This window comes from Urocitellus parryii, chromosome 6, assembly GCF_045843805.1.
Source record: "Urocitellus parryii isolate mUroPar1 chromosome 6, mUroPar1.hap1, whole genome shotgun sequence".
Taxonomy (NCBI): Eukaryota; Metazoa; Chordata; class Mammalia; order Rodentia; family Sciuridae; genus Urocitellus; species Urocitellus parryii.
Window position 1 is genome coordinate 104,746,018 of NC_135536.1, and position 27,370 is coordinate 104,773,387.

Consider the following 27,370-nt stretch of genomic DNA (forward strand, 5'->3'; position numbering starts at 1 on the left):
TTGAGTGAAAATTATTGTGTATTTTTGAAACTGAAGAGCCAAATACTTAATGTGGTGCAAAACCATCTATTAAAAAGCCCAGTCCACTTTGAGACACACAGATGAAAGACTACTTAAAATTGTCTACAAGTGTTATCTAACCACAATTAAATCCAACATCTTTATTCATAATCCCCAAATTCTGAAGGAATGCCTGAATAGTTATTGTCAGTTTATTTCTTCAATACAAAGTGTTTCTAAGATTTCAGCAAGAATAATGGTTTTGGCTTAATTCATTGTAATGACATTAATAAAGGATCTGTCTAGAGCTGCTGGATCCCAGTCAAAAGGCTGTTGAAGAATGCTTCATCCAAGGAATCCTCTAGCATCTCCCATAACTGGACTTAAGTCAGCATGCCAAGTTTAGGACTGATGAGGACAAAAAGTAAAGGAAAATCCCCTTTTATAGCAGACACTTTATATTAAGAAAATGACAATGGTAAAGCCATGATTGTATGATCAGTACAGAAGAGAATAAATCTTAAAAAGCTAAGCACAAATCGACTTCAATTTTGCTACTCTACCCTTCTCTTTTTGTAAAATAGCTTACAGGACATGCTGGACAGCATGACCTTTAAATATGGAGAATATTAAATTTACTAAGTATATGTCACTCAAGTTTATGAAAATTCTGGACAAACCTGTTGTTTTAGAATGATTCTGTGGTTAATTAAGCTCTGTTTGGAGGCACAAATACAATTTATTTCAATATAATAGTACTTACCAAATGTAACAAGGAGTTTACATACTTATCAAATATTTCATCCCAAACAGCGCAATATAATGATGCTCTAAGACATACAAAATTAACTTAATTTACAGTATTATTGTCTATTATTGTCAAACTCGATTCAACAGAAACTTGAAAGTACATCATACTTGACTAGGTCAAACTACTACTGAGTTCAAATAATTGATATGGAAGTATTTTGGTAAAGTGCCCACAGTGAGAGCAGTTTAAAAAGCAGCCCCTGTTTCTACAGAAATTGTGACAGTGAATACTCATCACATTCTCTGCAATATTACAAAGCACTCACACGAATTCTGGGGAGTGATACCCTGGACACACAGCTTATTTCACATTAGTGAACAAATCCAAAAATTTTTATAACAATTCTGACTTTGGGCCAGAAGATAAAATATCCCATATTTACATATGTACAAACCCTAACTTCTAACCTATTAGTTCTAAAAATGGCTTTTTTACTTGTTTTCAGAGGAAAAAGTGTACAATGCACTTGTATTTGTGCTTCTGAATTAAGGAACAATATACATTAAGTGGAAAAAAAAAAGCTTGGGATGGTACTATCTACTTAAATTATGTACATGATCTTTGGATATTTGAGAGAATCAGTTTAACTGACCCTTGCCTTAGAGCAACTTAATTTTCTAAAGTTACCCAGGAAATGTATTCAACCATTTACAAAATCAAAACATCTAACGTGTACTTTATAAAATCATGATCTTATTTACCTGCCTATTCTTCTACAAGATAGGTATACATTAAAAAATTTTGCTCAAAAACATAAAAATATATATTATTTCTTTGACATTTAGGCATATAAATATTTTACTGAAGATGCATCATCACTCAATAAACAAATGCAAAAACTGCTTTATAAAGTGTAGTTCTCTGCTAATTAGCAATATAAAATACAAAATGATTACAATATAATTAACCATTAAAGAGCTAAATTCGAGAGATTTGCAAACCAATACAGCAGTGAATAGCCCCTTGTACAAAAGTCCATTAAGAAAAAGTCAATTTTGTAACAGATTACATAAAAATGCAAGCCAATAAATGCATTATAAATGCAAAAGAGAGCATTGCTTCATCAGCACATTCTTCAGTCTTGTTTGAACTAGATGCCAAACTTACTGTTCACTTTTTGGTTCATCTTGTTTTCCATTAAGTTCTTGATCAACTCTGTTCAACAAAATATACAGAAAATGAGGTACCAGTAACTAAACAAACCTTTCTAAAAATAGTAGCTACTTTTAACATAAAATATTATTCTGTTAAAAACAACAACAACAAAGCTGTGCAAAGAAGCAGACACAGAAAAAGATTACCAAACATTTTTTCCCCAACCAGAAAAGAGAATTTTTAAAAGACAGGACACTGGCAAGAAACATGACTACAGTTTCTTTAAAGACTATAAAATACTTTACATACAAACTCATAAACTTCCTTAAAAGTTCATGACATAGTGTGGCTGCAGCAGGGATTCAAGGGCTAAGAGACTGGCAACATGAAAAATAACTCCCTCAAAAATGATTTTATTTACTGAAATATGAAGGGAGATGGGGGTTTAGCTCAGTGGTAGAGTGCTTGCCTAACATGCCTGACATCATGGATTCACAAAGAAATATTAAAGTGTCACTAAAGCCACTAAATCATCATTAAATGATTATATGATCTTAAGTTCAGCAAAAAATGCATGCTTATTGAAATCTAATCATTCTCCAAAATTTATTGGTACACTTAGTGAATGTCTTTCACTTATGCTGATAATAAGAAACTGTTAAGAATTTAAAACCAAGAAATACCTAAATGTACATTAAAAAAAAATCTCTAAATTAGAGATTAGTGGTTGTTGAACAGAGGCAGTATAAATATTTAGGCACATGGAAATTTGAAGGATTACATAATTATTGCATAATTATAGACAACCCTTTAAAGACAATATACAACAGTCTATTACTCTCATATATGTAGTAATTTGAATAACTTGGACATTTAAAATAATCTGGTATGATGCAGGAAGAGATTATCATACTTGTTTCCAGTACTATGATCATTAGGACCATTACTATGATCACCTGAATATTAGTGAATCAGATCTAAAAGCTCTGGCCTGGCTGGGTTTGGTGGTACATGCCTATAAACCTACAGACTTGGGAGTCTGAAGCAGGAGGATCCCAAGTTTGAAGCCAGCCTCTGCAACTTAGCCAGATCCTGTCTCAGAAATAAAAATGGGCTGGGGGTGTAGCTCTGTACCAGTACCAAACAAATAAAAAGCTGTGGTCTGTTGTAAAACTGGATTAACATTTAAAAATATTCTTTATAAATATTTGAAAGATCTGATAATCATAATTATTTTATTTTTAAGCTGTTGAAACAGTTTTACAATCCCTAGCTACTTGGCCACACTGGCAAGGAGTTATTTGAAAAAAACATCTGAGACATTTAAAACTGCTGTACTTCAATACTCAAGATACTCAATACCCTTTTAAACACCAATACTTAACAACATGGAGATATTGCCTTACATAAGGTCTCATACCTAGCCATTATTTTGACTTTAAGAACAATTTTCTGTATTAAAATTGAATTTTATTATTCTCAAACTGATAATGATTTATTATTTTTTAAGGCTAAAGAAACTCTGTATAAAAATTAAGTTACTTAAGATATATGTAATATTATTATTAAAGGTTGGACACAAACAAAGGTGAAAAACAAAATCAAAATAATAGTAATAGATTTCAAACAATGCATTTAAATAAAAAAGTATGAGTCCCATTTTTTTTTCTGCTACTGAAACTACGTGACAGTTGATTAAACACTAAAAACTTTTAAAAAGATATCATACAGCACATTTCATCAACAAAAGCAATTCATTTTAAAATCCAGGAAGTAGCTGGCTTCAAAACATTCTACGATTATAGATTTTATTTTAAATTCCAGCCACTTGTCCGGCAAATGCAAAGCAATGCTTAAGAAAGGAATGAGAAATCAGCATGATATATAAACACTGCTCACACTCTTGCAAAGTGTCATAGAGAAATATAAACCTATGACTCTATCACATGGTCAACTGAATTCTCACCAAAAGAATGGAAATATATTCAAAATTAAGAATGTTCTAGTACGTTACTTATAGCTGGATCCAGTTTAGCTTGTCAAAATGATTAATACATATATGATAACCTCTCATCTTAATTCTGAAGATTTATTAAACCATGTTTTGCTAATGTAAATATTTTTTTAAAATCTATAAACAAATTAGATCCAAATTAGATCTAATTAGATCTAACAAATTAGATCCCAAATCTACTTTTCTAAACTACTTTATAAAGTGGTAACTATTTTATACCTTGCCTTTTCATCTTCTATGCCAAGATATTAACAGATAAGTTTGTTATGCTCAAAGCAAAAGTATTCAAAATTAAATTTAAAATGGAAAGCAGAGTGTTTAACTGTTAAATGGTACATTGAACTTTCAGGTATTTTACCACATGTACAATTTGACTGGTTAGCAGGCTATTTAATTTAAGCACACAAGGAAATCAATGTTGGTTAGCTATAGAGTATTTGCATTGCAAATATAATCAACCCCAAGAAACAAATTTGATTACTTAAGAAAGTTTGCATACATATTTCAAAGCACTAAGATTTAAAGAAAGGAATGAAACAGATAATCTTAAAAGTATTGGTTATTTTAAATAGCATTCTCAGTAATTTCTGTGGTTTTACCAATAGTGTTCAGATCAGTAACAAAAGAAGAGGGGCTTTAATTACTAACTGGCATTATATTTGGTATTAAAACAGGGTGAATCCAATCATATTCAATTTTAGGACTCTGGATTTTCTATATTTGGATGTTGGGATGTATTTATATTTACAAGTGCTATTATCTTTCTCTACAAGCTAACCAACCAATAAAGAAGAGTTAGTCTGTGCAATGCAAATGGACTAGTCTAGATGCAACCCAGTCAAGGTGTGCATATACCTTTTTTGTTTCTTTTTAAACTTTTCTTCTTCATACCTTAGTAAGGAAGAGTTACTTCAGTAAATACACATTATGAGATTAACAAAAACTTAAACAAACAAAACAGACTAAAAATTAAATCATATTAAGTCTCCAGGAAAGACCAAAAATACTGAACATATTATGTAGAAGGTAAAAATTAACTTAATAAATCTGGCATAGACATATTAAAAAGACCAAACCTCAGATTAGACTTATACCAATTCTTTTTAGAAGCTATATGGAAATAAGTGAATCTGGTAAACAGAACAAATTCCAGTCACTGATAAGTATTAGGGTTAGGCTGATTTAATTAATAATTTATTTTTTATTTAGCAATGTGATTTTTCAAATGCTATGATGAGTTTACTCAAATTTGGAGAGCAACATGTTTAAGTACAGGGAATGTTCTTTAGTACTAACCTATCAGGAAATCATCTCTTAGATTGTAACCAGTCTTTAAAAAGCTGTTATGAAATACGTGTAGTAAGAAATATTGAAAAATATTATCTTACACATCAAAATATAAAGATCCAATACAATTAAAGGAATAAAACAAAACATACTGTTTTATGCATTCTGGTATGCCAACATATTCCATGGGAACAAGTTCCGCTAGTTCTGCCAAATTAAAGACGTATCTAATTTTTTGGCTGAATTTCGAGCTATGAAAAAAAATAAAAACAATTACCTCAATATTTCTGACTATGAGTACTGACAAGAAATTTAAATAAGGAATTTTTTTCTACATGAATAAAACTACCTAATAAATGGTCTTGTAACAGCCAGGAGTGTTCTGATAAACCAAGAGGGATGCACAATAATTAGGGATTTTAGGTTTTTCCGTAACCTAGAAAAAAGGAAAAGAAAATTATAAATTTTCTACAAATTATAATGCTTTTAAAGACATGTGCTAGTTTATACAAAATAACAGAAAAATATCACCCCAAAAGTTCTCATTTATGTATTAATACTTTTAAAGACAAAATATTCTTGAACTATGTTGGCTCCCTTCTACTGCTATGAAAAAAAATTATTTCATTTGGCCAAATTTATGTGTGTATATATATATATATATATATATATATATAGTATAAAATGTTATTAAGTGTCTCCTAGCATTCATTCACTGGTCTTCAGAACTTGTCAAACAGGGAAAGACTAATATAGAACATAAAAAGCAAACTATTTTTCTTTTTCAAGACTAGGCAGAAATTGGTACTAATTTCTTCAATACCATGAAAGACTCTGTGCAGGCAGAAGGGGGAGGAGAGATAACTAAAGGAACACCACGAATCACAACTAATGTGTACACTTATTGTGACTAAAAATTAAAGACATTATACAAGACCTCTTTAAACAACCAAATTAAAAATGTTTATTTATCGGGCTGGGATTGTGGCTCAGTGGTAGAGCGCTCGCCTCGCACAGGTGGGACCCAGGTTTGATCCTCAGCCCCACATAAAAATAAAGGCATTGTGTTGTGTCCATCTACACCTAAAAAAATAAATATTTAATTAAAAAATGTTTATTTATGCATATTTCACACATAAAGTGATCATCAAATACATATATATTTATTTAATTATCAGTGTGAACCAATGCCAAATTTAGGTACCTATTAATGGATCTGAGTTGATTAAACTAACTTGAATTAACCACAGCAAGTTAAACCAATTGGAAGATTCAAGTTCCTTCATTAGCACAGACAACTAATTCCTGAGATAATATACTCTACGTATATTTTGGAGTTTGTTCCAAAGAAAAATTAGAGCTAAACTAGTACCTTTAAGGAACATAAAACATACTAAGAAGTATAAATAAGGAAACACTCAAAATTTAACAGGAAAAGAACTAGGTTCTCCATCTTTTCCCAAGACGTAAATTGTAGTAAAGTGTTTTAAATGGTATGAGGGATAATAAAGTGCAATCTTAGCAGTTTGTTTAAAGAATTATTCTTTATGGCGCAGATCAAAATTAGTTTACTACATGACATTGGGAAATACTGTCTTTAGAAAATAGAGACCTATTATGAAATTAACACTTAATAAGTGGCTATAATATTTTTTTTTTTTTAAACTCTGATACCAAGGATTGAACCCAGAGGTGCTTAACCACGGAGCCACATCTAGCCACTTTTATTTTTTTTTATTTTGAGACAGGACCTCACTAAGTTTGCTGAGGCTAGCTTTGAACTTGTAATCCTCCTGCATCAGTCTTCTAAACTGCTGGGATTACAGGCATGTGCCACTGCACCCAGCAAGAAACAGAGTATTTTTAAGTGGGAATCAAATATAAAACTTAATTGAATAAAGCCACCTGTAAAAATTATTCAGTTTTTGTTACCTTCTATCAATTTGCTGATAACATTTTCTGAGCCATCCCAGGCTGGGCATTTTTCTTCGAGTTGTTGCACCATTTAAATAAACTATCATGTAGTTTTCTGCTACTAATAGCTCCAAAGTGCCAATAACATACCTGCAAAAATAAATTAAGTCTAACTCTTAAATATCACTGTGTAAAACTGAACTAGGTTCTACAAATTATACAATTCCCTTCTCTCCCACTTGATGAGGACACAATTAAAAATTTAAAATTGCATTAGCTGGCATTGTAATTACTTAAAACCAAGTTATTTTTTAGATATAAATATTGAAATATTTATAGATTAAATGACATGATGTTTGGGATTTGTTTCAAAATTGTACAGTGGGGAAAGAATTAGGAATGAAGTCTAAATTGGTAATTGCTGAAGTGGGTGACTTATATATGAAGATCTGATATACTTTTCTGTATATGATTTAAAACTTTTCACAAATACATTTTAAAAACTGCACCCAGAATAATCTCAGAAATAGAACAACTCTTTGGAAATGTAAGAAGTGAGTCAGCTCATTACATTAGGCTTCTATGGGTAAATGTAATTTAGCCATATGATTCTAAGATGAAAGTCACTTTTTTATATTTATATGTCCTCAGATATATATAAAGAAGTTGGAAGAGATATGAGATATACCTTCTAATTTAAAAAATGCCAATCTTTTTGTTGAGTTGGAAAACTATAGTTTCATAATTCCAAAGAGCAATGACTTAAAAGAGTCAGAAAAGGGATTTTTTTTTTTTTTTAAGAGAGAGTGAGAGAGGAGAGAGAGAGAGAGAGAGAGAGAAAGAGAGAGAGAGAGAGAGAGAGAGAGAGAGAGAATTTTTAATATTTATTTTTTAGTTCTCGGCAGACACAACATCTTTGTTGGTATGTGGTGCTGAGGATCATCGAACCCAGGTCGCACGCATGCCAGGGGATCGCGCTACCGCTTGAGCCACATCCCCAGCCCAGAAAAGGGATTATTTATATAATTTTTACATAGCTTAAGTTAACTTCCTTAAACTAGAGATCCATTTAGCTCAGAATTCTGTCTAAACATTTTAAGATATACTTACTTAAAGAGATTGTCCATCAGGTATCTATAGTTAGGTTGACCACTTTCAGGCATAAAACAGACAGCAAACACAACAATGGCATTTAATCCATCTCCATAATATCCTGAAAAAGAAATCAAAGACAAAATCACTAGCATGATTTTACTCTTAAGATTTTTTTTAGAGGACATCAGTATGATTGATAGAAAATAATCAATTAGCACAGTTAAAGAGCCATATTTTAGCAAGTAGACAAATAACATGATATAATCCAAAAAGACACAACATCTGAAATAAACATTTTATGCAACTTAACAGTTAAAGTGGGTGTTTTCTAAAAGTTAGTTTTATTTTCAACAATGCCTAATGTTTTGTGGAATTGAGGAGATCAGAACCAAGAAAGAATTATATCTCTGACATAATTCTCAGTGGAAAAAAAAGGTACTAATGTGTTTCAACTGCAATATTTAGATATTAAGCTGTATTCAGTAACAATATTTTTGCTTTAACCATCATTTCTATTGTTTCTTAATATGAACTGAAAAGACTGAACATTTCAAGAGCATTAGAATCTTCACTAACTTTCCTAATTCCTCAATTACAAAATACATTAAGTGTAATTGTCCAATATAATTATTTTCCTGTATAAAAAATAAAGTGCTATTTTTGAAAGATATTAGGTTTAAATCATAAGGCAGGTCTCACAACTTTATTTCTACCAATGAGCTGAATTAATGCATGTTGGACTTCCTGATTCAGATTATCCTGTTTCCTTCATCTGAATAAGATTAAATTAGGCAGAAGAATATTACTGCAAATATTCAAGTGATTTGCTTTCAGATGAATGAAGATTGTAGAAATAAGCAGGGGAATGCATTTGGCAGAAAGTAAATCAAGCAGAAATGATTCTATGTAGAAAATAAAATCAGCTTGTATGCCTCTGTCCAGTGTTAGGAGGATTTAAAGAAACAAGACGTGCTCTATAGGATGATTTGCATTCTGACTTTCTGGCACTATTTACACAGTACCCAGGTTAACTTCTATATATGGTACAGTCAGACTGACAGGAACTTGTACTTTCCTAGCTGTCCCATTTGACTAGAAAATCTCCTAAGGGAAGGAACTAAACTTTATTATTTTTGAATACCCCATAAATATGCAACATGGATGCTCTACAAAATTATAGAATGAGCTAGTTCTCTAGTAAAGCTAAATGGTTTGTTAAGGGCTTTAAGGTAAATTAGGAGTTACAGTTTACTAATATCAATCCAAGTTTTACTAATATCCAAGAAAAAATTTGTATAAGAATGTTCACCAACAGTCATATTCATAGTCCAAACTGGAAGTGATACACATGACTATCAAAATGAAAATGGATAAATAAATGTAATTCATTTATGCAATGGGCTAGTATTTGGCCATATAAAAGAATAAACTATAGCCAGGCATGGTGGTGAATGCCTGTATTCTTAGCTATGAGGAAGACCGAGACAGGAGGATTTCAATTCCAGGCCATACTGGGCAATGAAACTGTAAGAGTGTCTCACAATAAAAAATAAAAAGGGCTAGGGATGTAATTCAGTGGTATAACATCCCTGTATTCAATACCTGGTAGTGGGGGTAAAAAAGATGTGTGCAAGAACATGAAGGAATCTTAAAAACATGCCGAAGAAGAGTGGTAAACAAGAATGCATACTATGATTTTGCATAAAATTCTAGAATAGGCAAAACTAATCACAGGGGTAGACATTAGAGTAGTGGTTACCAGAGAGGGGGAATTCATTGGAAAGGGTTATTAAGAGAATTTTATGGGGCAATGAAAATGTTCTATATGTTCAGGAGTGGGCATATGTGATTATGTAAGTATTTGTCAAAACTCATTGAACCATATATACTTAAGATCACAGCATTTTATTCTATATAAATTATAAATGCATACAAAGGGGAGAATTAATAAACTCCCTGTTTTAGGTGGTATAGAGATAGGGGCAGATGGGAAATAGTTTTCACTGCCTTTATTTTGGTACTTTTTGAACTTACTATATGCATATATTAATAATTCTTAAAAATTAATTAATTCATTTTGTTACACATGACAGCACAATGCTATAAATTATAGTTCATATTACACATATAGAGCACAATTTTTTTATCTCTCTGGTTGCATATAAAATATATTCACACCATTTGTGTCTTCATACATGTAGTTAGGGTAATGATATCCATCTCATTCCACCATCTTTTTTATCCTCATGCCTCCTCTCTTCCCCTCCCACCCCTCTGCCCTCTCTAGAATTTGTCTATTTCTCCCATGCTCCCCCTCTCAACCCCACTATGACTCAGCCTCCCTATATCAGAGAAAACATTCAGCATTTGGTTTTTTGGTTAACAATTTTTAAATGTAGGTTTTTTCCTTTTACTTCAAACCTGTTATGTTCCTAAAACAATAGGAGAAATATTTATTATAAAAGTTATGCAAGATCTCTGGGGATATTTTCTGAAAGCATACAGAGTTCTGATGTTGCATTAAAAAAATCTGAACAAACTTCAGTAACTTTTACCTCCATGACTGATAACTTTTTTATAGGGCTCAATTGCCTTCATATCAACCCTGTGGTCCTGTTCTCCAATCCTGAACATACGCCAGCGTCGTCCATCTTCTTTTTCTTCTGCTGCTGAATATTCAGTGATTGAGCCTTTCCTAATTACTTCTGTTGTTTTGGGTTTTGGAAGATCATCTGTCAAAATAAAAGGGTTTTGAATCACAAATTGTTATTTCTATAACAAAAATCAAGTTATAAGTTAACCACTTCACTATCTAGATTAGTTAGAGATTTCTTTTTTCTTTTGAGATGTGGTCTTTATTGTCCAGGCTGGCCTCAAACTCCTGGGCTCAAATAATCCTCTCCTGGGCAATTGGAACTAAAGGTGTATGCCACCATGCAGAGAATTTTTGCTACACTGTCTGTGGAATTTGAACTATCCCTTCCATAATACAGGAAAAGGCTTGCTTTTAATTTAAGGCCATTTATTCCTTTGGGAATCACAGTTTTATAAAACTTTTTATTGCCCAATTCAACAAAGACAGTTAATCACAGTGCAATGTCTATCAACAAGTTCAGGAAAGACAATTCATAGAGCCATATGAGTCTTTAATACATTGACCCTTCAGGCATTTCCAGATCTCTCTTACGATAGCACTATCCAAGACAGTTACTACCACAGGTCACTTCAAGTAACTGAGAGTTGATTTCTTTTTTAACACATAAATTATTTCCTCCAAATTGTAATACCAGATAGAAAGTGGTTAACTACTCAATAATCATTTCTCATTTGATCAGTTTTATGAAGCAGAAAAGTATTTATAATATTAAGAAGAATACATGCAAAAGTCTATTTAAATTACCATTAGCAAAAGCATAAGCATCAACGATTAGATCTAATTTATATTTCAAGATTGCAGTAGCTGATTTTTAATGAAATAATGATTTTCAAAATTTTAGTATCATAGTCCTTACCAAAAGATGGGGGGAGGGGAAACCTACTGCATGTTAGTTGTTTGTTTCCAAGACAAAGCTGTTAACGAAAATATCCTTCCAGGAAATGACTACAGCAGCATTAAAGAAAGAAGAGACAAAACACATAGGCAGAAAACTATTTCAGTATCTTATAAAATATTGCTTGTTACTGGACTGCTTATTGAACCAGTAAAACAGGGAAGAAGAACAAAAGACACAGCATATCACCTTCACTGCAGATAAAATACCTACTGCTAAACACTGCTTTGAAAAAAAAATCACTTTAAAGATAAATAGATATAAAAATTATTAACTATATAAAAATGTAATAAGAATTGTAATTTTTTCCCCTGTTATATATAAATAAAAAACCCAATTATTTAACTCAAGAAAGCATGCAAAACAAAACACATGCCAATTCCTTTGAATTCTAAATAATTAAAATGATAAATATCAGGTTTGGGGGCTAAGAGTATACATTAATTCAAGTTGGTAATTTCATAAAGTAGAGCACTATCCAGGCAACCTACTTTAAAATCACCCTCCTAAGTCTCCCTTCAGAACCTCCTCTCCACACTTTTAGCACATTCCTTATTATATGTCTCTTGGAAGGATTTTTTTCCTTACTTGATCAACTGAAAAAGACCTAACTATCCAGCAATATTTTTTAATGCTGATAAAAAGAAACAAAAATTGAGCATTACGAAGAAAATACAGCTACATATATAATCTACTACAAACAGTTTTGAACACTATAAAATATTTAGATATTTGCAGAAATTTTAACTTAAATATATGAACACTGAAAAGAATAACATTTTGAACAAAATCCTCTAATACATGGGTTTTAGTAGGCTTCATGATCAAAATTTTAAGGCTTATCAAGTATTTCCTAAAGAGAATACAACTGCAAAAACATGTGTCTATGTGCTTATATATATGTAAAGATAAACATTCATTAATAAAAAGATCAGATAAGCAGTAAAACAATTACCTTCCCACTCAAACTCATTACTGTTCTCTGATGGTGTGTCTAAACCATCCAAGTCAATCTCCCCACTTTCATCCAAATCATCTGACAACACAGAGCCGTCACCGGGATCCAGTGTCAAGCTAATCTCTGGAGCCATTAGTTTCTTTCTTACTTTATTTCCATTAACTTCTAGTAAGCCTGAAAGTGGAAAACACACACACACAACAATAGTACAAGGAATGCTCAGATGATCAAGTTAAAAGAGAAACACTTCAGACACTTTATTCTTGAGAAAAACAATATTAAACAAAATCCCCAAGCACTGATTTATGAAACTTGAAAAAAAATTTTTTTAAACTGTCGACGGACCTTTATATATTTTTTTATTTATATGTTGTGCTGAGAATTATGAATCCAGTGCCTCACATGTGATAGGCAAGTGCTTTAACCACTGAGCTACAACCCCAGCCCAAAACCTGGAATTTGATAACTAATGCTATTTTTGGTGGTACTGGGGATTGAACACAGGGGTGTTCTACCAATGAGATTATTTTTATTTTTTGAGAAAGGGTCTCAGTAAGTTGTCTGGTCTGTTATGGAATTTGCAATCTTTTGGCGTCAGCCTCCCAAGTAGCTGGGATTACAGGCATGGGCCAACCTGCCCAATTTCATCACTATTTATATCATTGGCAAGAAAACAGTGAGGTAACAGACAGACTTCGCAGTCACCTTTACCACTAAAAAACTATTTCCTCCTACTTGTAAAAACTTCTAAAAACTGAGGATTGTCCTTTATTTTGAGAGAGAGAGAGAGAGAAATTTTTAATATTTATTTTTTAGTTTTCGGTGGACACAACATCTTTACTTTATTTTTATGTGGTGCTGAGGATCGAACCCAGCGCCCCGCGCATGCCAGGTAAGCCGCTACTGCTTGAGTCACATCCCCAGCCCTGAGGATTATGTTTTTGAGGGTTAAATTCCCCATGCACTTCAAAAGTGTTTTCCTCAATGTTCAATTTATCCTTTGGCTCCTTAGGATGGAGTAAAAGCTCATTGTGGCGTTTTTTTTTTTTTTGTGTGTGTGTGTTGATAAAGAAATATGTTAAAAATAACACCAAGTCCATTGGCAGTACAGGTATCAAATTCTTACCAGGCTGGCTCTCTGGTCCAGTTACATCTAGTATATCTGCTTCAATACTATCATCTTCTGGTAAAGGTCTGGAAGACACAAACATACTCTTTAATGCAGAAATTAAAATTTTTTGAAGCTTAAAGATCTGTTAAAAATAAAGCTTATATGGGGCTGGGGATGTGGCTCAAGCGGTAGCGCGCTCGCCTGGCATGCGTGCGGCCCGGGTTCGATCCTCAGCACCACATACCAACAAAGATGTTGTGTCTGCCGAGAACTAAAAAAAATAAATATTGAAAATTCTCTCTCTCTCTCTCTCTCCTCTCTCTTTAAAATAAAATAAAATTAAAAAAATAAATAAATAAAAGCAATCACACTAAGGTGGAAGGACCTGATATTAAAAAAAAAAAAAAAAAAAAAAAGAAATTTTAGAAAAAAAAAAAAATAAAGCTTATAGTAACAATTACATGGAAAACAGAACAATGCTGTTTCTTAAGATTTGGTAATTTACAAATCAATTTTTTAGAAAATTCTGTTGGGGTTACTTATATGTCTGTGACACATAAAAGTATATATAAATTCTTTATTCAACAGCTCTTATCCAATTATAAGACATAAAAATTATTAAAAAAATCATAAAACGATCCAAATGGATAAATATGATGTGGTGCATGATCATCACATAACAAAGCTACTTGCTTACTTACAATGAGAATATGGTAATGCTGGCTACAATCTGTTTGAGTTTGGCATTTCCAAATTACTATCATCATCATGTGCTAAAATGACTCAGTTCTCCCACCTGCTCCTGCTGTCCATATGCCAATTGCTAAGGTACCTTACTGGGTAGTATGTTTTCTGATCATGATGGCACAAAAAGCATCATTTAAATAGAAGGCCTTTCTTTGCAAAGTGTCAAAGGGGCTAGTCAGATGATTCAGAAGATCCTTGTTTATTTATTTACTAAGTTTTTTTCTTACAAACAACTTAAAACTCCCTTCTCCTAGAAGCCTCTCATATTCGAGTTCTAAAAGTCCCACATTAAAATATTGTTCATTAGACAAATATTTTGAAACTTAAATGATCAAAACAGTTAAGAAAAATAAAAATTACATATATGTTGAGATGGAAGAAGAGAATCATTCCCAACTACTGCAAAGGAACTTTCAATTCCCAGTATTTAATAACCACCTTGTTAATACTATTTTTTTAAAAAAACCTAATATTCATTAAGTAACATCTCAAAAAAAAATTCTGAAGTTTTGTTCTACATTTGTTTTCATCAAAAAGCAATGCTCACATTGGAAAATCTTCATCTTGCCATTCTTCTTTCAGTTCTACACCTTCCATTCTCAGCCTGGATTCAATGTCAACTATTGACTCCTGATAATCCAGAGAGCCAATGTCCTGTGAAAAAAAAAATTGACAATAATTTAATTTCCATTTCACATATTTATTGGCTGTAAAGGTGCAATCTAATACCTTAGTATAATTTTCAGTTGCATATATGCAAATTGTGTCTCAAACTGTGATTTAAATTGCATTAAAAAATTGAGGTAAGATAAGAAATTATAGTTAAATACAGGACTGGGTGTAGTTTAGTGGTAGAGTACTTGTCTAGTATGCCCTGGGTTCAATCCCTAGTACTGAAGAGCTTGATTCTAGAAATTGAACACTAGTAAACAATATTTATACTCAAAAGATTTAGCTGAGTCAAGTAGTATGCTACCATTTACATTTTCTTTATAGCTTTGATGCCACAATTCTTGAATCAGTCTACTTAGTAACTTGTCCAGTAAACAGAATTAGGCTAACTTTTGATCTGCTTCCTATGTATACCATGTTTTTTCACACAGTGTAACTTTTCAGACTGAACTTAGTGGTATTTTACTGTAAGCAATTATATATTTTAACTTGTGTTATAGACTTTTATTTTAATTTTTTAACAAAGGGCATGAATGCCCCCCCCCCCCAATCCTCATTTTACAAAGTGAGGAGTCCTGAGATCCTCCCTTTGGTTGATGGAGTAAGTTGATAGATATAGAAGTCATGAAAAGTGGCTGGTAAAGAGTGCAACAAAAACAGTGACAAATACAGGCAATGAGGTATATATATATAAGTATTTAGTTCATTTACATTAGAGTGAATCAGTAGATGAAGTTATTTAAAAAACAGCAGTAACATATTTCTTAAGACCCATGGAACATGACTAGAAGTACTAAAAACAAAGTTAACAAGTAGCTGATGCCAATAGAAGAGGAAAGAGGGTGGTATGGGGAGAAAGATTCATAACACAGCAAGTCTTTACTGTTTTCATAATAAGCCTTTCTACACTATTTGATTTTTTTAAAACTATGTGTATAATTTAAAAAAGTACTTTTCAAATAAAATAAATGATACCAGCTATACCAGTTGTTCTTCTAAAACAAAGATGTGGTCTTGTTTTATGTTCACCTTATGTCATTACAATACTCAAAGAATATAGTAAGTCGTACCAAAAACAGCATATGTTCCAGGACAACAAAATTACAATGGAGATTTCTTAAGTGTTTTAAACTTCACATGTTAAACTAAATTCTGTTCTCAGTCAAGACTGAGAGGGTCTTCCCAGTACACATCCAGAGGAAGGTTTCAAACATTCCCAAAAGGTTTTACGTTTTTGAAGACCTACTCACTGGCACAGGAAAAAATGGCAGATGTTGACTTTTCCTCACAAAAACATTTGCTTGGAAAAATTAGTTTATTATGTACAGGAATAAGGAATTTTTAATTCTGAGAAAACAATGAGCCAGGCAATTTGGAAAAATTAATGGGGAAAAAAAAAGACTTAAAATACAATGATCTTGATTTATTTAGCAATTTCTGTTTCTAATACATAATCTATACTGTATTAATATCCATTTTCAATGATGACTTTATAGATTTCGTTCTGACAATAATCTTTTTCTGTAAAGAGGATGAGAATCAATGGGAGTAGGGGACACAACTGTCTTACCAAACAACCCCTTCTGTTTAGATAATGAATTGAAAAAAAGACTAGTTTCTTCTAGATGGTTAATTTGCTGTATTTCTTAATGTTTTCTCAAGTCTTTGGTACTTGCTCTACAGTGAACAAATATATTTCTCTAAATTCAATATAATCAGAGATGCTTCCCATTATCTTGTCTCACTTTTCTATAATTGGAAAAAAAATTAGGATGTTCTGGGTTATCTTTCTCAAATAGTTCAAATAATCAGAAAATATTTAATATTTACAAAATAACAGCAATGACTGAAAGTTGCAATCATTATATTCCCAACTCCTAGAACACTGCTTGGCACATTTCAGGCCTACAAGTGGAAAAATACTTAATTGTAAGGTATGACACTGGATAGAAAACTGTTGTTCAGCCTTAGGTTTATTTTGCTTGTTAAATAAGATTCTTGTTATGTTTTACCCTTCAAAAATGTAGTGAAAATACTTTGTAGGAACCCACATATGTGCAATATAAATTTCTGTTGGCAAAATTATTCCTTATTTGTAAGAAGAAATATTTCTACTGTGAAAATCTAGAAGAAAAACCAAGTCTTGTAGCTAATTTACCACTTGAACAAGCTTATCACTTGCAAAACGCTCCTTTAAACACAGAAAGCCAAGTCTTTCAGTTATTTCAACCTACGTATTCAACTTTTACTCTAAAATATTGAATGATGTAATGTTAATACATCTCAGTTATGTTGTTATGGACATTTAGTTTGATGGTTAATTAATTAAGCTAGTTCAACAGAATATGAGAGTGAGAAACATGATTAACTCCACCTTTCAACAAGAACTTTAGGAGAACAGTACATTAGGTAGATAAAAACAATTTCAACAATTCAGAGAACTGTTCTTGGAAGCACTTTATCACCAAGCAGCTGTAAGAACAGGAAACAAACAAGAAAGGAGTTAATGTAAGCACAACCACTTTGAAGGAAATCAGGATATTGCTGACTCACAAGTTAACTGTGGTTGTTTCCCATTTTTTGTTCAAAGATTTTTCTTTTTTAAAGGAGAATGGGGAAATAATACTTTACTATGTTACTTGTGAAAATAACCTAATACAAAAGAAATAATCTGATTTCTCAATAGATTGGTGGTAGTGATAGCATATCCTTATTTATGGTAGATATCTGTGGAGGTCATAATAATTAATTTCAGTCTTTGACATCAGTGAGATTAAAAATCAAGGAGAGAATGGATTTCCTTCTAATAGCTTCAGAAGGGAATTTCCACGCATAGCTGAACAAGCAAAAATTAAATATTAAGATCATATTTAGAACTGTATAGACTATAACTTATAATTGTACTCAGCAATTTTACTATTACGTGTAGTTTAACACTGCTTCTAGAATAGGTGCAAGTAATGACCATCTCTGCTGAAATCAATTACAGCTTGCAGAAAGAAAACCCAGATAAGTCTTTTACTTACCCATTTAAAAGAAAATGTTTCATTCTAAAATATTGGTATTCACTTTTTAATGAACAGCCTGCATATTTATGAAGATCATTAAGACATGCCTGAAAAAAATCCTACGTGTTTGCCTGCCATTGCTCCCCTTGGGATCAGGTAGGTTTCTAAGAATGCAATGAGATCTCTATCAGAAATGTTAACACAAAATTTAAAGAAAGACTGTGGAGTGGTGTTGACATTTCACATAAGTGTGGAAATAAAGTGCAGAATAGTTATGCCACCGACATTTACTAAATTTTCAGTGTGCAGAATATTCTAGAGATGCTCTGATACCTCTAAAAACATTAAAATCTAACACCTATAACAGAGTTATAATTTTGGTTATAATATAAAACTATAATTTTGAAATATTACTATTCTGTTCATAAGATGTAAGGTTAATGAGATACCTTTTTATCCTGTCAAAGAGAATTTATCAGATGTATGCATGTGTGTATACACATACACATACATACACACACACTCTCTTACTTTCTGGATGCCTTCCCCCCTTATCACTCCATCAGCCTACAATGGATACAATAGATAGAACAACTGTCCCAAAGAGTGCTTTTCACATTTAATAACCACTTTTGTTTTTTCATCTCATATGTTTCAATCAACAACTTTGTAAGGTATAAAACATTGGTGTTATCATTTTCATTTTATCTTATTTATATGAGTCAAATGACAACACACCCTCCTTCCCAGATATGGACCAGAACTATTTCTATTATAGTACACTGTCTCCAGTTCACTGGCAACTTTATACAAAATAAATCTGTAATGCCAGATTTGGTTGCACTTGGCTTCAAAAGTCCTGTAATGCCTAACAACCATAATAGTTTTTTTGTTTTGTGATAAGCTAGTTTAACTTTCATGTACAGAGGGTGGGTCTGTAATAGTTCCTGTACATGCCCAAGATATTAGGCTGCACTAGAAACTATTATGAAGACTAGAATAAGAGTTTAGAGAGAATGTAAATGACAAGATCTAAGGAGAAAATGTACAATATAACCAAAAAACTACTAGTTTGCAGGAACTTAATTGGTAATTTTGGCTATGACTTCCGAAAGCTTACACATTCACAAATTACATAATTTCTTTTACAATTGCAGAAATTTTTATAAAACATTTGGAAAGATACATTTAACTGCAAATACGAAATCAAACATTTCGAAAAAGAGAGCCTAATTCAAACAAAGTTGAGGATGAAAAAAGCAACACTAAAATGCAAAGACACACTTCATTCAACTAATGGGAGGCACCATGACTACCTTGATGGAGCACTACAAAAGCAGTGCCCTCAGAGTTGCCAGGACAGACAAAGGAAGTTTCAAAGAAACCTAATAAAGACCCAAATATGTTTCTGACTTAATATGACCTGGTCTAGTAATTATACTTCGGGAAAATCCAAACCATTTTTTCCTAGATATTTAAACAAGAAAGGCGTGGTGAAAACACGCAGGACTCAGCTTTTCATGTACACACCTATATTTGTTTTAGCTTCCCAGAAGATCTATTAAATCCCTGGTTACTTATGCTGTTTCCGTGTCTATCCCCCGAGGGTATGAGGCACACCAGAAGTCCAAGTTTCTTTGTTCTGCACCTGGGCCGACGCTGGTCATAAATAAGGAACCAAAGTTGTCCGTCAGCGCACCAAAGGCTGGGGTGGCGGGGGGAGTAGAGAAGAGGGACGATTCCATCTCAGGGACAACCATCAAACGGAAAAGCAGGAGGCGGGTGGGGGCAGGGAGCGGGTGTTGGCAACCGCGAGCAGAACCCAGGGCGGGGACCTAGGCTGGGCGGGGATCCGGAAAGCACCTCCGGAGCAGGTTCCGAGGCGCCCCCTACAACGCACACCCCACTGGGTTTCCCCTCCCCGGGGGGCGGTGGGCACACGCCCCACAGGCGTACGCCCCCAGGCTCGTTCCCAGCCCGGACTCGCAGTGCCGGGTCCTCCCAGGCCGCACTAACCCCGGAGGAAGCCTTGGCCCCCTCGTCCTCTTCGCCCCTCCAGGCCGGCGACGTGGGGCTGACGGCCAGGTCGCAGAAGGCGGCAACGAGCGGAGCCCGCTCCCCTCGATCAGCGGTAGAAAGTCCAGCCCCGTTTCCCGGCCGCAGCTGTAGAAGAGGCGACAGAAGCTGACCCGGACGCAGTGAGATGCCCCAGCGGAAGTGACTACCTCCCGGCCTTCTCTAGGCGCGGCAGCAGGCGGAAGCGGAGGCGTGGTGTCATTTTGAAACCCAAGGCGTCGCCCCGCCCCCTGGGCGGTCGCAGGCTTAAATTAGCATGTGCGCGCGCGCCCTGCGTTCCAGCTGGTGGGGCTGGTGGCTAGGACGCACCACTGGACTCTCGGTGCTTCCTCGGCTTTTGCTGTTAGCTGGGATGCTGGCCTGCAGTTGCGACGAGGCATTTTTTTTTTCTGCTTGTCTCTATTGATCGTCACAATAACTGTGCATTACAAAATGGATAAAGGGGAGGAAAAATTTCCGATGCTTCATTTTGGAGAGCTGGACATTAGAGGAATCCTTAGAGTTTGGTAATATTCCCCAGTGTGAACCGCTTGACAGCAGTGCTTCCCAAAATGTGGGGAGCAAAGCCAGCCTTAACTACTTAGCGAGGCCCTAAGCTGCTCAGCGAGAACGCCATCTCTAAAAAGATGATGATGATATAATAATAATAATATAATAATAATAATAATAATAAGAAGAAGAAGGCGACTGGTAATGTGGTTCAGTGGTTAAGTGCCCCTGGGTTCAATCAAGGTGGATCCCCACCTCCCCCCACGTGTGGGGAGCGATTAATCTTTTTTTTTTTTTTTCCCTAGTTAGTTGTGGATCAGATTTTGATAAAACAGAACAGAAAAGTTAAAAAAAAAAAAAAAAAGACCCGCACAAAATCCAAGTCAAAACATTTTATTAGTAGAGCACGGGACATAAAGTTACTTGTAAAAATGCCGTGAAGGATCTCAATTTCTATACTTTTTTTTTTTTTTTTTTTTTGCTGTGGACCAATAAAGAACAATTCTCAGAAGAGGTGACGTCTGTGTACCACACTCAGAATCAACTGTCAGCTGGGACGCTGGCCTGATTTATGGTTTCAAGGAAATGAGATTACTTTGGAGAACATCATAATCCCTCTCAGAAGTTTCATCTACTAAATCTATACAAAAGTCCAGCCGTCAACTATTTGGGCAATTCTATTAGGAAATGAGAAGGCCTGAGAGGAACAGAAAAGTAAAAATTCAAATAATTGACTCAAAATGCTGTTGACTAGATTCATGTTGCTTTGGCAACGTTTACTCGCTGTTGGCAGTTAATTAACTCTTCTGTGCTTCATCTACAAATGGGGGGAAATAATGCCTACTTCGTAGGGTTTTGTGAGATAAAGTGATTTGTAAGAATAGTGGTTGGCATGTTGTAATCACATATAAGCATTAGGCATCATTATCATCCTCCTAGTAATTTCCCTAAATAGCTGGTAGAGAAAACAAACTAATCAACAGAGCTTTAACTAAACAAGTTGGGCCATTTAAGAAATTTCATTCTTTGTTGCAGATTTTTCATAATTCCAAATTTTACTTTGTTTTGTAATGTGCAGAATTCCCCACAGGGTGGCAGTATTATTTGAAACCATGTAGAATTACGTGTTTTTGTGATCTTTCGTTTCTTCTTCATTTTAGTAACTTAAGCATTTAAGCTTTGATCAGTGTTTAGTTTTGAGTAAGCCATTATCCTATTTGTCTTTTCCCCCATCTTGATGAATTATCCACATGTATTGTTGAAACATTAGAAACTATAGGGAAACCAAAATAATAATCACGATTAATACATTTATATATATCTTTTCACATTTGTGTATACATATAACTATAAACTACATATGCTTTCATAATAATATATTTCATATATTAGTACATTATCCATATTTTTATGGATAATAATTTCATTATCCATAAAAATATGGATAATGTACTAATAGTTTACAATGTTATTTTTTCCTTTTTAATTTTTTAATTTGTTCTTTTTAGATATACATGACAGTAGAGTATATCTGGACATATTATACATACATGAAGTATAACTTATTCTAATTAGAATCCCATTCTTGTGGTTGTACATAATGTGGAGTGTCACTGGTGATATATTCATATATGAACATAGGAAAGTTATGTCCAATTCACCTATTTTCCTTTTCATATAAAAATATATAATTAACTTCTTTTCAGGTCAATAATTATATTTCAACATCATAATATTTATTATAACTTATTTATTAGCAATCTTTTATGGAACAATTTTTTACAGTTAAAAAACATTTCTTGGTGTATTCCAAAAGTTGGAAACATAGGATTAACTTATATTCAAATAATAATGATACTTTGAAATAATATGCTCAATATACTTTTCTTCCACTTCTTACAAGAGTCTAATGCAATGGATCCAATTGTTGATCTGAAAAAAAGAGAAAGTTATTAAAAACATACTATTTTCCCTGTATTTTTAGACTTTTGGAACAATGTTGAATGTATTTTTAAGATTACTTATTGTTTCTATATGCCTTCTTAAATACTTAAGATTCTTTTTTTCTTTTTTTTATTGGTTGTTCAAAACATTACAAAGCTCTTGACATATCATATTTCATACATTAGATTCAAGTGGGTTATGAACTCCCATTTTTACAACAAATACAGATTGCAGAATCACATCGGTTACACATCCACATTTTTACATAATGTCCTATTAGTAACTGTTGTATTCTGCTACCTTTCCTATCCTCTACTATCCTCCCTCCCCTCCCTAGATTCTTAAAAAATGGAAAAAAAAAAGATTCAGGAAAAAAAGTATGGCTTCCAGACCTTAGGTAGAAGGTATCACTTAGAAAGTGGTACCTTAGCTTAGAGCTGCCATCAACCTTTTCCTTTGTGGTTTTTAGCTTTGGTCTTATGTTTAAATAGGCGTTCCCCACCCAAAAATTATACAAATAGTTACTGTTGTTTTCTTCTGGTGGTATTATAGTTTCTATTTTTTACATAAGAATATTAAATTCAATTGGAATTTTATGTATATGCTTGTAATATGAAAAATGGAATCTGACTTTATTAAACTGATTGGTTTGCCTAATAACATTTATCAAAGCATCCAATAATTCTTGAACTCAACTAGGATTCAGCCAAATGAATATTTACTTTCTGAGATGTCATTTTAGGTTATTCACTTCTTTAAAGTAGCCAGTCATTTGATAGATTTTTATTGAACAATATTATAAGTCAGTGCTGTTGGACCCTGAGGATGCAGGAAAATAAGACCCAGTGTCAAAGACCTCAACAGACTACTTTGAAAGAGGAGCAAATGAAGATAATAAACACTTGGTGGACTGAGGTGATCTTGGTACTTCTAAGGTACACCTAAATGAATGGAGTTAAACAGATGGGAAGGAGAAGAGAAGAGTAAAGTGAGCCTTTCTGAGGGAAGAGATCTTGAGCTTAGTGACAAGAGAAATTCCCGTTTCAGAAGGAATGGCCTATGTAGAGATTTCTAGAGACTGTACATTGTTCAGTTATAGCACAAGTAGTGGGAGAGTGAGTAGTTGTGAACAGACCATGATGAAAATGGGTTGTCAAAGACAAAATTAAAAAGAAAATTTTTAATGGTAAGGATTTAATTCAGAGCCAATATAGTGAGCAACATGCAAAAGCAATCTATCATTACTGTATAATTACACTCAGCAAGAAGAGATTGAAGGATGTTTCTGTGTAATGACATAGTTCTCCTAAGAGAACAGCTTTGAGGGGAGCAATAGTCATTTGACTACGTGCTCTAGTATGTGTGTTAAGATTGTTCATGATTTCTTGTCATACTCCATACATAGAAATAAAAGCACTCAGCCAACATCAACTTAAAGAGGTATTGAGTCTGTGCCAAGAATTATGGGACGTGATAAATGGTAAAAGGTATCATATAACCTATGCTAGCAGAGAATGACGTTATCAGACTCGGGGGAGAATAGGTCCTTTGCCACCTTTTTAAAAGTTAGAATGACAACAGTGTCTCAGGGTGACTGGTGGAGTGTCATTTCTCTGGGAAGCTCTGTCTGCTATTATACACATGTTTTCTTTTTTAAAAAAATATTTATCTTTTAGTTGTAGGTGGACACATAATATCTTTATTTCATTTTTATGTGATGCTGAGGATCGAACCCAGTGCCTCACATGTGCTAGGTGAGTGCTCTACCACTGATCCATAACCCCAGCTCTCTATATATGTTTTCCATAGGGAAGAACCACTGGTAGCCTGGGAGGTATTAATTACTACACACATTTTCTTTTCTTTTTTGATGATGATGATGATGTGTTGGCAACTTTTCCACATGGAAGCCATGGACTGGGTATATATTTTATAACCTATTTCCATTCTCCACCAGGCCCACTCTTCCTTGAAAGTATGAGAATCTTGTTCTACCTTCTGTGCAACACACAGATTCTTGGATAGCTCTTTCTGCTTCTTTGTGCTTTGTTATTCCCATTGCTAATCCTTCCTCCTTCATCAAATCAGTCTCCCTGCATCTCTTCAACATTAAGAAATTTTGATGTGCTATTCTGTACTAAGAGGCCATGTTGTACTCCTACAAATTGTTTTGGTAAATAATTAAAAGGGCATCTCCTTACGTGGCTTTTCTGGTGTTCTTCTTTAAGTCCTGCCTGACAGATGACACAATCAAGGTAACTAGTAAGAGGAGAAAATTCTTATCAGGGTTATTACTAGCCTATGGTACAATTTTATGCAAAATAATCATCAGAATCCCTTATGTCTAGATGAAGCACCTTGGGGCATGGTTGGTGATCTGAATGCTGCCTTTTCTAATTCTCACATATACACTTTTGCATAAATTTTCAAAATATAGTCTTTACTTCAGGGCAGATAGAGCCTTGCTCCAGAACATGCAGCTCGAGAAATGGAGTGGTTCTTCAGTTGAATGCTGCTCACCTGCTTACAACCTGATCACCTAAACAGACTGGTCCACTAATATCTTGGAATTGAATGTAATTCTTTTACAAAAGAGCTCCTTTATTCTGTTAATAAAGCATTTTTTTGAGGATTTGTTCTGAACATGAAATGCAGTTTCTGGATACATTCATACATGGTACTTAATAATTGCTCACAGAGCTTTCTTCTCAACCTTGACCTGAGATAAATGAGAGATGCTGAAGAGTAAGACATTTGAGATAATACTAAGAAAACACTTGTGTAAGTTCAAATTTCAGAAGGCATAAGATGCATTAAGTAAAACTCTTGCATGCTGCTTTCTCTCTAAGAATTTACGGACCATTGTTCTTGCTTACAAGCATATAAATTCAGTAGTGTTTGGCAGCTCACTAATAATTTTTGAAAAAGCACCACATATCCTTTTTACATGGAGTGAAGATGTCTTTGCTAGTTAAGCTCGAGGGTAAAACTGGATACAATTATATATTCATTTAATTATTCATAACTTGAGCCTGAAATGAATGTGTATATATTTTTCACTTATTCACTTTATAAAATTCAAAACTAAACCCAGCAGCAGTTTTGTCTTTAGCATGGTAACAAGTTTCTACAATGAACTAGTCAAAAATTGTTCCAGAGAGAATTTGTGCTTTCCTATTTCAGAAAGTCAAATTGGACTGCACACATATATTACACATCACCCTTGTGTTATGCTTCCATATCCCAGAGAGTACTGGAGGGAAGCAACAGCACATATTTCTAAGAAACATTTCCCTGTGCAAAGTTAGTTTTCCTCTGTAGCTATTACAGGGGAAAACTAAGCTTATTTGTTAGAGGATTTTAGTGCACAGGACTTTAAAGATTCGACTCAGGAAAATAGCTAGATTATGGTTTGAATTTATGCAAGAGTGAGAGTTCAGACTGCAATAGTCATTTTGTTGAGGATAAGAGAGATATGCCTTTTATCTAAGAGAAGTGAGGAAAGACTAATAGTAGTTTAGATTACTCACTGAAACCAATGGTGTGAACAAATCTTGGAATCCATATTTAAGTCCTCTGTAAGAATGTTTTTGTGAGTCATAAAAGAAATGACAGATGTGAGTTTAAAACTATTTTATAAAATATCAAAAATCAGCCATTTGGTTGCTAACATGGTTACTATCTACACAAATCCTCCATACTGCATAGTGTATAAGTTCTTCTGTCTCAAACAGGGCTCACTACAAAAAAAAAAAAAAATCATTTTACTTAGTAACTAATGCTCCTGCATTGAGACATGCTATCACTATGATTGGTTTATAATTAAAATAAAGAGTAATTTGAAAAGTAGCACATGATCTTAAAGGTATGAAATATTAGCAGCACTGTGACCAACTATGCTTAGAAATATGTTAGAAATAGTTTCAAATTAGAAAAAAGCAAAGTTTGATTGATTGATTGATGAGGGTGGAAATGATGATTTTACCAGTGATAGGGCTTTTTAAATTCTTTCTGAGCTGGGTTAAGTAAAAGTAAGAATTGATCAACTGAAGTGACCAGTTCTATAGTCAATTATAGGCTCCTCATCCAGAATAGCATAGTTAGATACAAGACTTTCATTCAGCAATTAGTCATTCACTGCCTTAATAATTTGTTCCACATCTTCAAGCACAATCTTACTTGTTTTGAAAAAAAACAAGTGCATTTCAAAATTTACAAGCGATTGCCAGGTCAATTGGGAATTTTATTATATTTAACAAAACAAAGCACTATGTAGTGTAACAAAACATGACATTCTGTAAGGCAAATGCATTTTTATTTAACACAAATATAAAAACTCAAAGGCAACATTATCTAGTTCACTATTGAAATGGATAAAAAAAATGTATTTCCAAAATATTCTTTGTTCTAAAAGTAATTCAGTCAATTGAGAGAATCTAAGTGATTATTCGTATTTTAAATCATGGGACGTCTGTAAATAAATAAAATGTACTAGTGTTCTTTTCAAATAATTTTCAGTACAACTGAAAACAAAATACTGAAATTGTAACATTAGTTTTCATTTTCATTTCTTTGCCCTTGTGGTAAAGAAAGAGGAA

At 33.5% G+C, this 27,370-nt stretch overlaps 1 protein-coding gene across 3 annotated transcripts; it reads right to left on the reverse strand.

Annotated features, from left to right (window-relative positions):
* On the reverse strand, window positions 1–20,463 carry Bnip2 (BCL2 interacting protein 2). 3 transcript variants are annotated; one of them, XM_077799652.1, is made up of 13 exons: window positions 20,280–20,463; window positions 19,794–19,922; window positions 15,131–15,237; window positions 13,852–13,919; window positions 12,723–12,899; window positions 10,772–10,948; window positions 8,232–8,334; window positions 7,140–7,271; window positions 5,557–5,643; window positions 5,360–5,458; window positions 4,776–4,811; window positions 1,919–1,966; window positions 1–408 (listed from the first exon to the last, which is right to left on the reverse strand). In XM_077799652.1, exons 3-13 carry the CDS (start codon window positions 15,178–15,180, stop codon window positions 384–386), a joined length of 1,002 nt encoding a protein of 333 aa, XP_077655778.1. In that variant the 5' UTR covers window positions 15,181–15,237; window positions 19,794–19,922; window positions 20,280–20,463; the 3' UTR covers window positions 1–383. The 3 variants fall into 3 exon arrangements, with proteins under 3 accessions (XP_077655778.1, XP_077655779.1, XP_026240667.1); XM_077799653.1 differs by lacking the exon at window positions 19,794–19,922; XM_026384882.2 differs by lacking the exon at window positions 7,140–7,271.
* Window positions 20,464–27,370: the final 6,907 nt, after the last annotated feature.